Genomic DNA, 17,128 nt, shown 5'->3' on the forward strand with positions numbered 1-17,128 from the left:
CATTCATTCTTTCAGCAAACATGCCCTTGGTACTATGGGCCAGATAACTGTGATAGGCTTGAGGATGCAAAGAAAAATAAGAGAGGTCCTCAAGTGGCTCAACATTTTGTGGAGGAAACAGGCAAGTGGGAAGTCCACCAAAATGGTACGTGTGTGTGTGTGTGTGTGTGTGTGTGTGTGTGTGTGTGTGTGTGTGTAGCTAAAAGAACACACAGGAAGGGCATCTAAGGCAGACTCTGTTGGTGGTGGCAGAGTGCTGAAGCGTGGAGGGAGGTATAATTAAAGCTTCTCCAGGGAATTCTGAAAAATGTGCATAAATTAGCTAAAAAAAGCTTGGGGGTTGAAGGAAGGGAGGAGAGAAGGGGGAAGGAGAAGTATCCATGTGGCTATTGGGGGAGCAATGTGGAATTTTTGTAAGTAGCTTATAAAATGTGAGAGAACATAGCACTTTTAGAAAAGTGTAAGTTGCTCAGTATGACTATACTGTCTTTTGTAAATAATGAATTTGGGGAAGTATGCAAACAGACTGTAAAGAACTATGTATGTCATGTTAAGAGTCAGGAAGGCTATAATAACCACCAAGGTAAAAGCAGTATTTGTGAGCGTCTCCAATTAAGGGAGGATACACACAATTTAGAAGTATCTTGATATAGCATACAGAAAAATAGTTTGTTTTATATAACCTCATAGGGTGCTGAATAAAGTGGTCTCAGGATGATGCAGAAATATGTATAACTGATTTGTTTCTGACATGAAGATTAAATTTCTTCAAGGAATCTGGGTTACAACTCATGCCTTTTTACTTTTAAGAAGGATCTGAATCAGAATCCATAAAATACAATTTTCAGGCATACAGAATAACTGTAATATCATTTAATGAAAATAAAAAATGAGAGGATATCATAAAAAGACAATTTCAAAGAATGTTCTGGAAAAGACAGGTTAACTTGTTGTTAATGGGTTAAGTTGTGGTCCCCTAAACAAAAGATGTTGGAGTTGTAACCTCCAGTATCTTAGAATGTGACCTTATTTGGAGAGAAAGTCTTTACAAAGGTAATGAGATTAAAATGAAATCAATAACTAGTGTCCTTAGAAAAGGAGGAAAATCTGGACAGAGGAATGAGCATGCATACAGGTAGAAAGTGAAATGAAGACTGGAGTTGGTTGCTATGAGCCAAAGAACTACCAGAAACACAGAGCTGAGAGACAGACTTGGAACAGACCCTTCCCCACCTCCTGCAGAGGGGGCGTGAAACTGCCGACACCTTGATCTCAGACCTCTAGCTTCCAGAATTATCAGACAACAAATTTGTATTGTTTAAGGCACCCAGTCTGTGGTACTTGGTCACAGCAGCCTCAGGAGCTAATACAACAGAGTTACAGAAAAAGTAACTTCTAAGAATCGAACATAGCAATTAAAAGCCATAACTTATCCTAGACTGGATCCTGAATTGTAGGGTAAAAATTCCATAAAGAACATTATTATGTCAGCTAACAAAACTGACATATGGAAAGTAAATTAGATAAAGGTGTTGCAGTAATTTAAATTCATGAAATGGTGTTACTGTGGTTACATAAGAAAATATCCCTATTTTAAGAAGATATTTACTGCAGTATTTGGGGATAAAGTACCATGAAGTGTGTAACTTACCCTGAAATGATGCAGTAAAAATATTACATATATATATTAAATATATGCATATATATTCATATTAGTATGTAAACACAGTGGTCGGGGGAGGGAAGGGAGACAAAAAAGGAGGGAGAAAGCTCATATTAAAAAAGGAGGGGTAAAATGCTACCAATAGTGAATCAGGGTAAGGAGCACATGAATGCTCTGTGAACAATTTAACTTTTGTAACTTTTTGTAAGTTTGAAATTATTTCCCAATAAAATGTTAAAAGAACTTTTGAATGCACAAGGTTAGAAATAAAATATTTTTAGTAGGACATAAACGTGGTAAACAAAAAATACCAAAAGGTAAAATAAAGAAAAAAAGTGGGAGAGAGGGGAAAAGAGGAAGAGAAGAAAAGAAACATCAGAAATGATTTAAGCTAAAGAAATTCTAAAATGCCTCAGAAAAAATTGAGATGTACATTTCCACACAAAATAAAAATCAAGTACCGCAGTTAACAGCATTTAATTGAATATATTATTTAATATTCTAACAGTAACACTAACTAAATTTGCCTTTGCTTAAAAACAAGAACATTAGAAAATCTACTTTACAGAAAGTAACCTAACACTTATTTGGCATATCTGTTAATAGAGAGAAAAATGAAAAATGGCCTCCCTTTTCATATAAACACAGGACTCACACCACTATTCATTGTTTCCTAGCATTGCAAGTACTTTGATATCCATCGTAAGTGTATTTTCTAATGATAATTCCAAAATAGAGTGAAAAGAATCAATGAGACCACAAAAAATAAGTAATGCCAGAAAAGCAGAAAGCAGTCCTCTTCTTTTTTTTTTTTTTAGGGGGATGGGGTGGGGAGGTGGGTGGTAGGTATTGTCACATTCTGGTTACCATGACCAAAGAAATTTGCTGATTTACACAAAATTTTTAGTTGGGAAAAAAATCTGTTTGATATACACCAGTTGTTGGCAAATCAGACAGACATAAATACCACAGTAAACAGTCATTTACTGGGTATCGCTGTGCAGAGTTGCATGAAAGTAGCCATAGGCAGAACCAACCTCCCAGCAGAGATGCTGCTTTTCAGATAAACTGCCACTGCAGGTGACATGGCCCAGTGCCAGGAACAAAGGCAGGGAGGGACTGGAGGCACGTCTTCCCAGCACCACGGAGCACCTCCAGAAGCCACGGTGGTCGTGAGGGGAACCGGGCGGGCAAGCGCTCCTCTGTGAATTCTGCTACCAGTCTCATATTGTGAGCCCATTAGTCTCACTTTCCTTTTCCAACCATTACCATTAGTCCCTGGCAGAAATGGTAACTTTCAGCTGTACCAGAGAGAGCACTACTGTGATAATTTACACAAAGATTGAAAACGAAAAAGTAAAGAGTGTACTTTCTAAACCTCTTTCTTTTTTTCTATTAAGAAAAGTATCTCTCCTTCCACTCTTCCCCTTCTTGTTACTTCTAACATCTAGAGAACTTAAACTGCTTGGGACAAGCAGTATGTCACCATGAGGTTTCATTTGTTGCTGGGTTTTTTGTTTGTTTTCTTCCCTGAAGTCAGCGCATCCAGGTACTTCAAAACTTAGAGAAAGAAATTAAATTATGAAAAATTGCTTGGAAATAGATTAGCCATCTGTAAAATAATATCCCAAGTAATAAATTTGGGAAGAATATCCAAATTCCAATCATGGTGATTCGGGTGAATCTATAAAAGTATGACACTATTAATGTGATTAATAAAGACAGTGCTGCTCTGTTGGAAAAAAGGCTTAGCAGAAGCAGGATGGTCAACATAGAAATTATCCAAGGGAAGCACAGAAAGTAAGAATTTGACAGTGTGTCCTACACAAACCTAGAAGAGAGGATATTCAACCACATAAAGACGAATATTCTGACTTTTGTGGCAGGCATTGTATCTCTGCACTGGACACAGAGGCATCCGGCTAACACAGCCAGTGAGATTTCCTCTGGAATGAACATGTCATTCCACGAGGGCAGGCCCTTGTCTGCCTTGGCTGCCTCTGTATCCCCAGGACCGAGAAGAGTCTAAGTACTGAACAAATACTGTTCAATTCATTAAGATCATCCAATTGTCTTTTATTCTAAATCAATATTATCACACAATGAGTTTTTGCTTATATTTGGATTCCTGTACAGTTTTGGGTGAGAAACTGCTTGGCCAGAAAGAAGAAACATTCTGGTTTCCCTGATAGTTAAATTCTTCATGACAAATAATGTTGCTTTGTATGTATAACTTGCAAGTCTGCTTACTGCAAGTTAATAACTAAAATATTTACCAGCAATTGGCACATGAAAAAAATTAGAGTTTCTGGCTGGCATTGTTAGGCTGCTTCTAAAATTTTCTGATTTATACTGATTTTATATTTGAATCTCTTTTCCTCTTACATTAAAAGTCTTGATCTTGATGACTTTGACACAATTCCTCATTTGCTTAATTTACAATATACTCCTATTAGTTTCAAAAGAAATATACCAGTTATATTTAAATAAAAGACTAGGAAAAGAATTTTAAGATATCTTCTGGTTCTCTTGTCTATAAAACATATCCTACTAGGGATACACTTAGGGACTGAATTTTTTCCCCTTCTTGATTTTATTTTTTAAGTTATATAAAATATTTAATAGTTTCAAAGTCACAACTATTAAAGAAAATATTTTCCACCTGTGAATATGACATTTCTTACTTTGGCCAGTGTATCAAAGGGTAAATAGTTAATTTTGATAGAGACCGGCAAACTTCCCTGGGAGTGTGTCATTTTGCATTCTCATCAGAAACATGGACCAATGCCTCTTTTCCCACAGACTCATCAGAAGAGCAAGTTGGTGAATTTTTGGAATGTGGCAAATCTGGAAGATGAAGATGGAATTTCAGTACTATTTATATTTCTTCCATTATGAGTGAGGTTGAGTATTTGTTCATGTTTAAGAGGCACTGACATTTATTTTTCTGTGAATTGTTGCTCATTTTTCTATCAGATTGTTGACTTTTAAGAGTTCTCTATAAATGAGCTTCACTAGTTTTAAATCTCAAATATTTTTATTCAGTTTGTCAATTGTCTTCTGAGTTTGTTTCTGATGCATTTTTAATGTGAAAATTATCAGTATTTATGTAATCAAAGTGATCAGTTCTTTCTTTTATTACCTTTGGATTTTCAGTCATAGTTGGGGAAGTTTTTCCCCCCTCTCAGGTTATACAGAAAGTCACTAATGTTTTCTTGTGTTTGTCTCACCTTTTCATATTTAGGTATGTGATCCTTGGTTTCCTGTATGACAAACAAATCTAAGGTTATCTTTTTTTCATATGGCTAGCCCATACCATTTATTATAAAGTCCATCTTTTCTCCACCGTATGGAGGTTAGGATGGGGGTTTATATCTTCTCTTCCCTTAATCAACATCGAGCCACTAGAATAGTACAAAAGAGGTATTCAACAAGCATTCGATGAATGAAAAAATAAATGTGCATTATTTCTTAACTATACCTCAGGGGATTCTGATGCAGATTATGTTTTCCACACAACATGTTTTAAAACACACCTCCATTAAGGATACAGTTTACATCTGAAACTAGGCTTCTATATGCAAAATAGCATAGACGGTCCACTGGGTAAGGAGAATAACGACCTATAAGTCACATGAGAAGAAAACCAGATTGAGAATGGGTTATAGGAAGGCCATAAGGTACTATGCAGGGGGGGTTTCTGAAAAGTTTCAAGGAAGAGGAGATTTGAGAAGAGCTGTTTGCAGGGTTTTGTCTTATTTTGTTTTTTAAGGGGGTGGTAGTAAGGATAAGGTTATGAGCTTTACAATATAGTTTGGTTAAACAAGAGTAGAGTATGCCCACGCTGCAGTGTGTAACAACAGCAGGTGGCAGGCACTGGGATGAGCAGGAAAAGCATGTGGAATGACAATGTAGAAGCCAGAAACTAAAAGCACAGCTATTATAGTTTCCTCTGTCAGAAAGAAAGAAGGGAAAAAAAAACCCAAAAAACTGCACTCTCCTCACACTTTCAATATTAGAAAAGAAGGAAAAAACTCTAATTAAAAAACTAGCTTCCCCAATTAAGAATCTATAAAAGAGCAAACCAAATGTAAAACAAGCAAAAGAAAAGAAACAATGATTATTAGAGTGAAAATTCAAATGAAAGAAAAAACAGAAACACAGTAGAGAAAAAACAATGAAATGAAAAGTCGGTTCTTTGAAAAGATCAACACAACTGACAAACCAAGAAAAGAAATGATACAAATTACCACATATCAGGGATGAATGAGGTAATAGCACTACCGGATCTTAGAGAAATTAAAATGATTATAAGGCATACTACGAAAAACTCTATACCAATAAATTAGACAACTTACATAAAATGACCAAACGCCTAGAAATACACAAACTACTGAAACTGATTCAAGGAAAAAAATTGATTTGGTAATTTAAAATCTTCCCTCACACATGAACAAATGCTATGATGGATTCAGTGGTGAATCCAACTAATCATTTAAAGAAGAAATAATAGTAATCTCTCACAAAGTCTTTCAGAAACTAGAGAAGAGGGAAGGAACACTGCTTCATTTCATTCTATGAGAAAAATATACATCCTGATATTAAAACCACACAAAGATATCACAAGAAAACTATACCCCAATATTCCTCTTGAACATAGATGCAAAAATCCTCAAGAGTAATGATTTCTCAACAAAACATTAACAAAAAGTACAGTATAAATCAAAAGAATGTATATCATCCAAGTTTGATATATTCAAGGAATGCAAGGTTGGTTTAACATCAAAAAATCAATTAATGAAATATATCATATTTCACTTTTTGTTTCCTATTTGGAAAACTTTTCCATATTTCAGTATTGGAAAGAAATCTTCCTATATTATCTTCTAAATGTTTATACTTTTGACTTTATTTTTAAAGCTTTAATATATTTTAATTTTTGTTTATGATATACAATAAGGTTACTACTTTATTTTTTCCGTATTAATATCTGTTATGGGTTGAACGGTATCCCCCAAATTTCATATGTTGAAATCTTAACTCAGAATGTCCTTATTTGGAAGTAGGGCCACTACATACGTAATTATTCATGTTAAGATGATGTCATACTGCAGTAGAGTGGGTCCTTAAACCAAGGTAACTGGTGTCCTTATAAAAAGGGAAAATTTGGACACAAAGATATAGCTAGGGGGAAGATGACTTGAAGAGACATGAGGACACAACAGCTAAACACAAGCCAACAAGAGGCCTAGAACTAATCCTTCATCCACAACACTCAGAAAAAATCAACCCTGCTGGACTCTGATTTTAGACTTCCAGCCTCCAGAACTGTGAGTCAAAACATTTCTGTTGCTTAAGCCACCCAGTTTGTGGTACTTTGCTAAGGCAGCCCTAGCAAACCAACACAGTAACTATTTATCTTGGCACCATTCCTTCCCCTACAGATGAGTAATACCAGCTTTGTGACAGATGAAATTTCTTTATATGTCTTGGTCTTTTTCTGGGTTCTCTGCTCACTTTGATTAGTCTCTTTCTCCTAATTCTCCCTAGTTATGACAGCTTTATAATCATTCTTGATATACAGTAAAGCAAGTTCCTCTGAAATCTGTTCCTGTTCTCAGAAAGGGTTGTGGCTATAATTGACCCTTTGTCCTTTGCAAGCAGCTTTTCATATTCCAACAAAACAAAACAAATCTACTGGGACTTGGATTGGCTTTTATACTGCATTTATAAGTAACTGTGGGGAGAATTAATAACCTATCAAAACAGTACATCTTTTTTTCCCCCACTTATTAAGGTGTTCTTTCTGAATTAGAATTGTCACAGTAAATAACATATCAGGACTAAAAACAAACCAAACACTAATCATTTTAGAGTTTTAAAATTCTTCATACATATCTACCCCCATTCCCCAGGAATTTAGATCCAACCACTGCATGGGTGAGAAGGTGGAAGGGTGGGGAGGTGATGTGTCCATAGTTGAGAATAATTATTACCAACTATACCACCAAGGCTATTTACATTCTTGGCCATATCATTGTCAATACGGAAAATGAAAAGGCAATTGGAAGAGAAACAGTATGAAAACAGCACGTTAGCTTCCGGCATTTCTACTCCAAAAAATAAAAAAATGTTGCCTAGTTAACTCTCTTAAGAAACAGAGTTTTAAATGCCATTGCCTCAGAAAATGGAAACAAGGAAATGAAAAAAGGTAAAAAAAGTGCAACCCCTTTCAAACTTCAAACTTCTCAACCTTACAGTGTTCCTAAACACTGTAATTTAAAACATAATACGCTAGTACAATAATCTAATTGTTGTATCATTGCAAACTCAGCCAACTCAAGCTACAGGTCTTGCTCTGTGTACACGTCTAGCATTGTTTCACTAGGCACATGAGAGTCTTTGTTTCATCACTTGAAAAATGTAAATTTTCCATTCAAAGGAAAAAGTTAGAGGAGATGGACCTAGTTCAGCTACAGATAAAAGATCTACATTTATGCTGAATAGATTTAAATTTTAGCAACAGATAGGAAAGACAAGGTTGGTGGTGAAATGAAATCTGAAATTTTAATTTTTCTCTCGGATAATAACGTTAAAAAAATCACTTTTAATTTGTCCATGTATCATCTGGAAAGAAGATGACACACTCATTTTATTTTTCTTTACCTTCTCAAGCAAGTGAAGGCTCATGTCACCATTATGAAATAGTAGAGAAGACGGAAGCTACAGAGAATACACAAAAGCCAATGTGATTCTAACTGGTAACCTCAGGGCAATTCATCAATAGAAGCCTTACTTTATTAAAGTCATGCCACTTCTCAGCCTTGAGAAGCTTTCTATTTCAACAACCTAAGTTATCAAAAAGGAAGTACCCTCTCCAAAGAGTAGAGATACTGTCTGTCTGGTTCACTGATCTGACAGTTGCTGGTATGTACCTAGGCACTCAGAAGTACCTGTTAAATGAACAAATTACTTTTCATTAGTAGTATAATTTGAATAACTTATACATCCTGCAGCTAAAACAAAATGCTCTACTTCACCAACTTTTATAAATGGTGTTACTGCTGAGAGTATGGTTTTGTCTCTTATTCAACTTAGAACTTGAGAGGCAGTATAATATAGGTCCATAACATCAACATTATATCATGGGATAAATGATGAGCAGTCTGAACTCATACATTTTTATATTATTTGAAAGTAGGAAGGCCTGTTTCTCATTTATATTTCTGAAGCAGTATTTGGAATAATTTTTTTTTCTTGTCTAGGTAATATTAAATAACTCCATTCCAGAGATTGGTCTGTGTTAAGACTGCTTTGGTTTTACTTTGATTCCAACTGTTCAGAACAAAGAAAATTTTATTTACATAGCTTAAAGAATAATCAGTCCTATCTTGGGTTTCCTTCTAAAACACACAGGATATTATCTTTTGTATATAAATTCAACACTTGAGCCAATTTACCAATCCTATATTCAGATCTTCACTACCTACAGAAAACTCTGAGGAGTAAAATGCTTAGGCAAGGTGGTAGTTACACTCCTCTAACACAAATAGAAAATGTAGCATTATTGTCTACCATTAAAATCATGCTTCTAAAAATATTCTATTCTCTTGAAATAATATTTGGGCAACGAACTACTTAAAAAAGACGTGCTGGGTATCTTAAAATGAGTATGTCCGTTAATTAAATCTGGGATCCCCTGCTACCAATGGAGTCCTGTACAATCTGTTATTATTCACTGTCCTATAGATCATCTGTTCCTGGTGCTGGCTTGTTCCAGGAAGAGAGACAGCTGCAACACTATATCCCTGTTCAACCTGAGGACCATCTGACTTTAATTGTAACACACAGCTTGATGTGGCTCTGGCTATGAGAAGCCAAAGTATCGTCTGTAATAATCTGGAAAAGCAGAAACCTGCCAACAGAGAGCTGAAAACAGGGACTTGTGCTGTCTGGCTGCCTGACGGGCTGCAGGAAATATGATTAATGAGTAAGGTATAATGATATCAGGAACCCGATTAGCACCACAAAAAGGTCACAGATCAAAGTAGTATGCATTTCATGAGCTGCAATCATTGCATAAAATCTGTGGATTTGAAGAGGTAAAGCAAAAAGAGGAGGGGGAAACAAACCCTTATGTGATAACATGCTAACAGATACATAAAATACCATACCACTGATTTAGTCACTTACAGAAAGTTAACAGGAAATTTTAAAATGAATCAATATGAACTGCACCATAAGAAAGCTTTGTTCATCACAGGTGTATAATACATATTTCTGAATGAATGAATGAATAAGTTCTTATATTCTTTCATAAAGACAAATCTAAGTAAAATCAAGTATTTTCCTAATTACAATTTAAATGATCAGAAATGTAAATATTCATCTCTAAACTGTGTTTGCATTTAACTTGCAGTGAACTGTTATCAGTTCTGTTAAGAATATAAGCTTATTCAGAGCCTAACAACTATGAAGACATCTGTAAAACTCGTATTGAATCACCAGAATGTTTAACAGCGTAATAACGCTGCAATAAATGTGTGGTTAGTATTATAAAATACTACTTTGTATAAAATTTCATAGTCATGTCTTAGTTTAGAGCATGAGCAGCCAACACTGAAATCTTACTGGAAAGCAGTTTGGTAAGCTGCCACCTTCTGTTCCTTGGTGCCCTTGGGAGACTTGTTTCGAAGAGACCTGGGTCTTCTGAGGCGAGGGTAGTGAGAGTAAAGATGGGAGGTACTCTCCGGAGAGTGGCTTACCTTAATTTACACAGTTAAATTTTCCTCATTGTCAAAATGTTGTTGAAGAGCTTTAAATATAACTGATTCAAATGTTTCTGCCTCTTAAACTTCTTTTTAAAGCAAACACAGTGACAAATTTCTTTGCATTTTTAATAATACTAAATAAGGTAACGATTAACAGAGAGTTGGTTCCCTTGAGACTTAAAAGTTAAATTATATGAGAAAAAGTGTTTCAATAATAAAATGATAAAAAGAACATGATTTAAATTTTTTTCTTAAAGATATATTCCTCAAGAATGGGGATGATTATTTATATATCATTTTTATATCTAGCTGATAGTAAAAACATTTATTAAACATGGTGATTCAAAAGGATACTTTAAAAATGAAAAGACAAGCCACCAACTAGGAGAAAAATATCTGCAAAACATATGTTGGATAAGAGACTATGGAATATAGAAAGACTTCCTACAAGTAAATAATAAAAAGATAAACAACCCAATTAAAAAACAGGCAAAAGATGTGAATAGATAGTTCACCAAAGAATATACAAGAGTAGAAAATAAGCCTATAAAAAGGTGGTCAGCATCATTAGTCATTAGGGAAATGCAAATTAAAATCATAATGCACTACCTACTGAAGCAACTAGCATAAGTAAGATTGACAACATCAAGTCTTTCCAAGGATATGGAAGACTGGAACTTCATATATTGTTGGTGGGAATGCAAAATGGCACAGTAGACATATTCTTATCATATGACCCAGCAATTAAACTCCTAGGATTCTAGCCAAGAGAAATGAAAACAGATATCCACCCTACATGCAGATGTTCATAATAGCCTCAAACGAGAAAAAAGCCAATGTCCATAAACTAGTAAATAAACAAAATGCGCTACACCTACACCATGGAATACTATGCAGCAATACAAAGAAATGAACTACTGATACATGCACAAAATGGATGAATCTCAAAAACATTGTGCTCAGTGAAAGAGCCAGGCACAAAGAGACTACATATTGAAGAATTTCAGTTCTAAAATTTTCCTAGAAAAAACAAAACTATAGAGTCAGAATCAGTGGTTGCCTGGGACTAGGACTGGGAGCAAACAGGTACACAGAAACTTTTTGGAGTGTTGTACACTGATTGTGGGGATAGTTATACCACTGTATAAATTTACTGAAACTCTTTGAATTATGCACTTTTAAACAGGTGGATTTTATGGTATGTAAATTATACCTCAATAACTGTGTTTTAAAATGGTAGACAAACATTGAAAGCAAAAATAAAGAAAAAAAATGCAGAATGACTGTACCTTCTGTTGACTTCTATTCATCCCTGAGGGTGGTGGTGTGGGAATCACACAATCATAGAAAACTGTCACATTTAAAAGCTCGACATCTCCTTTAGTATCTTTCAGAGCTAAGCTTTGTCTTGGGCTCTCATTTTAATTACAGTAACTTGAGAATTTTGAAAAATGCATGAAGTAAACTATAATGCAACATGTATCTTACGACCGTGATAGAATGTTAGGTGCTATTTCCTGAAGGCCTACTGTAAACCAGAGAATATTCTAGGAATATTTTACATATCTAATTACAACTTTTTTTCCTTGTATATTTTTTTTCCTGATTACAACTTTATACTCATAATTTTCAAATTAGAAATGAGGAAACCAAGGCTCAGAAAGGTTAAATTGCCTAAGGTCCCAAAACCAGCAAAGTGAGTTCTCCAGGATTGGGAAAACTGGTCTAATGCCAAAGCCTATGCTCTTTCCACTCCCCCTGCATTGCTTCCAGTTGATATAAAGTGTGAAATTTCAGTAATAATGGACTGCAATTAAGATCTAGAATACAGGACTCAAATGTAATTACAGGTAGAAAAGGTAAGGAGTGTGACCAAGAAAACTAAAATGAAATAATTTTCCTTGTTTAAGTGTGAAGAAACAATACAATTTAAATTTCATTTTTAATATGAAGTATTCAGGGTAATGATACTTCTTTTAAAAACTGAGAATAAAGCTCCCTGATTCCAAGCATTTATGATAATTAAGCTAAAAAGAAAAGGATATATTACTTATTCATAAAACAATACAGAATCCATATAACAGAGGATATTAAAGAGTTCACTAGAGAGGATTATGAAGAGTTGTTTGTAAGCATAATGATTACTGGGCTTTTAAGTTTTTGGGTTTTTGTATTCTAAATATTCCATGAAGATTTCCTTCAAAAGATAGATTCGGGATATAATTGGAAAATCTTGTTTCTATTACTAAAACGTGCCATAGCCTTCTAACCTGGAAAACAGAATTATGCTCTTTTCCTCATATTGGAAAAAGCACAGAATTCTAGTTTCACTTATAACTTTTCCTTATAAATTTGAATCATCGTGTATATATAAAAGTAACCTAAATTCTGCACACAAGAATAAAATAAAGCATGATACCTTTCAAATCAATAAAATTTTATGAAGTACACATGGAGATTCATGAACTGTTAGGTTACTTTCAGTTATCTCTATCAACTAGTTTTTTCCAGAAGAGCAAGGGTTAATGATTACACCAACACATGAAAGATACTTTGAGAAAAAGCTCAGGACAGACAGAGTAGATGGTTACTTATCTTACCAATCTGTTTATGCGAACAAATTCTTCTGAGGTTTTGGCCCAAGGAGGAAGCTCAACATCAGACACCACTGTCCCATCATCCATCACTCCAAGATTATAATTATTGAAGTTGACAAACATCTCAGGGAGATAATAAAATTCAGGGATCAACTCCTATATAGAAATAGAAGAAAATGTCATATTATAAATTGTAGAACACTGACTAGGTATTCATAAAAGGGCTTGATCATTTCCTATAGTGCAGAAGAACAGAACAAACACTGGAATTTTTTTTCTCTTTTCACATCATAGCCTTATCACAAAGTAGACATTGAGGTAGACAGAGCCTATTCAACCAAACTGAAATAACATCTTACTGATTGGTTACATGCTTTTCTTTAGGACAAGTCTCATCAACTCAAGACTCTTAAATGCCAACATCTGAGTAATATTTGAGGATTGACAAGATACAGAGATAACGTGATGTAATAATAACAATCATCTAAGCTAGGTTTGTTTTTTTTTTTTTTTTTAGGTATATGGAATTTTTGCTAGAAAATACCAAAATCTTTAAAAACATTAAAATGCCTTGGTGTCATCATGAACCAGGCAGATACTCTTTACATTTAGCCAAGGTTTAACAATGTATTTTGCTCATGTTCCAAAATATTCAAGTTTAGTTTTAAGGTATTAACTCAGATAAAAGATCAAAATTTATAATTAGTTTAGAAAATGACCTACATGAGAAACTGAGTAAATTAAATACGACTTTAATAAGGACATTTAAAATACACTTTAACAGGACACTTAATAAGCAGAAAAATGCAAGCCAGTTAGGTTTCTGTGTACAATAAGCCCCATGTATAACGATTTCAGGGGTCCTGAAGATCAGACCTGAAATCCAGTCTTGACATGGGTCAGTGACTCAGTGGTCTTTCAGATACCCCCTCAGGGCCAGCTATGGCAGGCCCGGCTTTCCAAACGGTTGAGTAAAATAGGGAGGTCATCAGACTTTGGACAAGGTCAGTATGAACTCGCTAGAGCAAAGAAAAAAAATTCAGCAGGAATTAAGCTATTATCACCTCCATCATCCATGTGAAATGTTGCTTGACTTTGAATCGTACATCCTTTGTTTACAATCACAGTAATTAACTAAGCAGGGTAGACATAAGCTTGTCCTCCAAATGCCTGACAACCACCTGATCGCTGACTTGAAAAACATTTAAACTGAACAAAAAACAATTTTTTTTAAAAAAGGTAGAAACTTGTTAACAGTTTAACCATAAATGAAATGACACAGTGATCATACAAACATTTTTAAGATTCTCATCTCCCAAAAGGATGCATATAAGTCTAATTGACAAAAAAGGGAAAGGCACGTGTTATTTTACACAACAAAAAGCTCTAACCAATTTGTTAGAGCTAACATTTGCTGCATGAGATGAGTCAAGTACTAAAAAAAACTCTTAATAAACCCTACCACGTTTAAGCTTCACAACTTTACAAGGTGAGGTATCATCTCCATTTTAAAAATCAACTAAGGCTCAACAAAGTTAGTCATTTGCCCAAGGTTACACAGCTGATATATGAGAAATTTAGAACTTAAATCAAGATTTGTCTAACTCTAAAGCCTGTGTCCTTAATCATCAAATAAGCATAGGTTCCACTCACACAGCGCTGAACATTTTAAATGTAAGTATTTAAAATATATTTTAAGCAATTTTTTAAGAAGTAAACAAAAACTTATCATTCTTTCATGATAAGTAAACAACTGATTACATATGTAGTATTTACTACTTAATAAAATTAATCAAAAGGAAGAATTTTAAAAATATGCTGTAATTATTATTTACCCATATAGGAAGAAAAATCACTTTTTAACTATTACTAATTTACTTTCCAGTATGCATTCCATAAATTCCAACTTTGAACAAATTTCTCAAAATGTCTTATTTTCACTTCACATTATTTCCATGCCTTCCTTCTATATTTAAAATCAAAAGCAGCATTTTAGTTTAATTAAATACTTATTCTTCAAATTATGTGAATTTCAAATAATATCACCATAGTGCTCCGACAATTACAGGATGTTGCCGTTTATTTTTGCCTGTTGTACTCACTACACATCTATGTGGCAATTCCCCTAAGAGTCAAAACAATTATAATGGCTGAATTTTAGATGCTAGGCTTGTCCCAAGTTTTAAAATTTGGGCGATCAGTCATTTGTATTATAAATCAGAGATACATATTACCTAATAAAAATATTTTTAAAATACTATTTCTTGAGGCCACGTCTAGAAAGCAGAAATGGAACAAGTGAATTTCATGGCAATTTTCATAAAAAATAAAGTCTTCAGTCCTCCTTATACAGCCCCAAAGTTCTTATGATTTTGTACATTTTTCTGTTATCTTCTACATCTGTCATTTTATTCAGCTAAATAAATTGACCAAAATATATCTGCTCAAAATGGAAATCTTCTTCATTGTTTTTTTTATAAGTTCTAAACTAAATTAACAGAAATATGTTTTGTTCCTGGCCTACTTTATTTAAACAGTTGAATTTACTATGAATTTATTCTGTTACTTTAATATTAATAGCTCAACTTAAATATAAATTTAGTTAATCCAACTTGAAATTAAATGGAGTAAAATTACACATAAATAATATAAGAAATTTTTAACAAGAGGTACAAAGGAAGCAATTTAAAACTTTTAAGTCTTACTAGACTATGTTAAACTTTCAGTTAAATAATTTCCATCATGCTGGAAGGGAGGTAATAAACTCATCAATTTCCATAATTCCCATAGATTTTATTTGTAATTTCCTACTAAAAATAGATATCCTGTAAATTCTGTACAATGGACATTATACAAATATTTCAAAATTAAAATTTTAAAGTTTATTAATTAAAATTTAAGCTTAATATTTCACTAGAAATTTACTGAGATAAGAATTTTGTGTTTTGCTCTCTTTATTTTCTGCCTCTCACCCTGTACCCCTCCAATTTCAAGGGAGTAGTCAGGCATTTCCAGAACATTTGCAGGGCCCAGAGCAGAAACCTGTTGAAGACATCCTCTTTTTCTGTCTTTTGTGAAAGTGTAAACACACGGGAGATTATGTAAAATGTCCAGGAAAAGCAGCGTCAAAGGTTAGTATTTTTAAAAAGACAGAAACCAAAGAAAAGAGAGAAGATTTTCCCCCAAAATTAGGGAACCAAGTTTCTCAAAATCTGTAACCACCTTTTTTTCAGCCTGAGGGGAAGGTGAGGGGATGGCGTGCTTACTGCAAATGGTAATCAGGGTCACTGCTTGCCCACCTAAGGGCCTCTGTAGGAATTAGAGAAAAGCAATCCTTCTGGGCTAATTCGGCCCCAAGAGAACTCAGCGTGGTAAGTGTAGAACAGCTCTATCTTTCCTCCAGTCAAGCACCCTCCCCCCACATAGAGAACAACCTGCCCACCTCTACATGATAGCTTCATGATGGTGTACTTAGGGAAGCCAGTCCCTTGGCACCAGGGCCTTTGGCATCAGAAAATATATCTTAACTCAAGTTTGGATAGCCAGCAGTGCTGTTGGCTTCCAAAAGACCATGTGTCTTAGACAATGAGGATATTACAGATAAACTGAAAACGTGAGAGCCAATTATCTAGGTACCGCATGAGCCTGGATCTCATTCAAGCCCTGGGAAAAGGAGGTCCCTGTACTACCCATCTAATGACTGTGAAAGAATTTCCCACTAGCCTAATATGAAGAAGATTTGAATTCAAACCAGGACATTTTTCTTATACACTTGAGTTGGTGGTTAGGAGTTTATTATATGTACAGTTGGTTTAGAGAGAACTATATGGATGGAGTAGGAGATAATTTAAAATAGGACAAATGTTTCCAAGAAATCAGTACTGAAGAAAAAGATTATGAAAAATCTAATAGTATACAGGACATTATCAAATAAGCACAATTAAGTAAAGGAATGAGTATATATACTTAAAAATATTATAACCTCTTGAAGGAAATCTGCATAAATAAATCAGTTGATGGGAGTTGAATACCCTCTTAATACAAAATAAATATGCTGAACTCAACTGAGGTCCACCAACGTGTAACCAAATACATAA

At 34.4% G+C, this 17,128-nt stretch overlaps 1 protein-coding gene across 1 annotated transcript in view; it reads right to left on the reverse strand.

The window, feature by feature from the left end:
* LRBA (LPS responsive beige-like anchor protein) overlaps positions 1 to 17,128 on the reverse strand; it is a 620,537-nt gene that overhangs the window by 119,071 nt on the left and 484,338 nt on the right. The window contains 1 exon segment of the mRNA XM_032464781.1: positions 13,035 to 13,187. Within this exon segment, the coding sequence (XP_032320672.1) occupies positions 13,035 to 13,187 (153 nt within the window).

The sequence above is a fragment of the Camelus ferus genome, chromosome 2 (assembly GCF_009834535.1).
Source record: "Camelus ferus isolate YT-003-E chromosome 2, BCGSAC_Cfer_1.0, whole genome shotgun sequence".
Lineage (NCBI taxonomy): Eukaryota > Metazoa > Chordata > Mammalia > Artiodactyla > Camelidae > Camelus > Camelus ferus.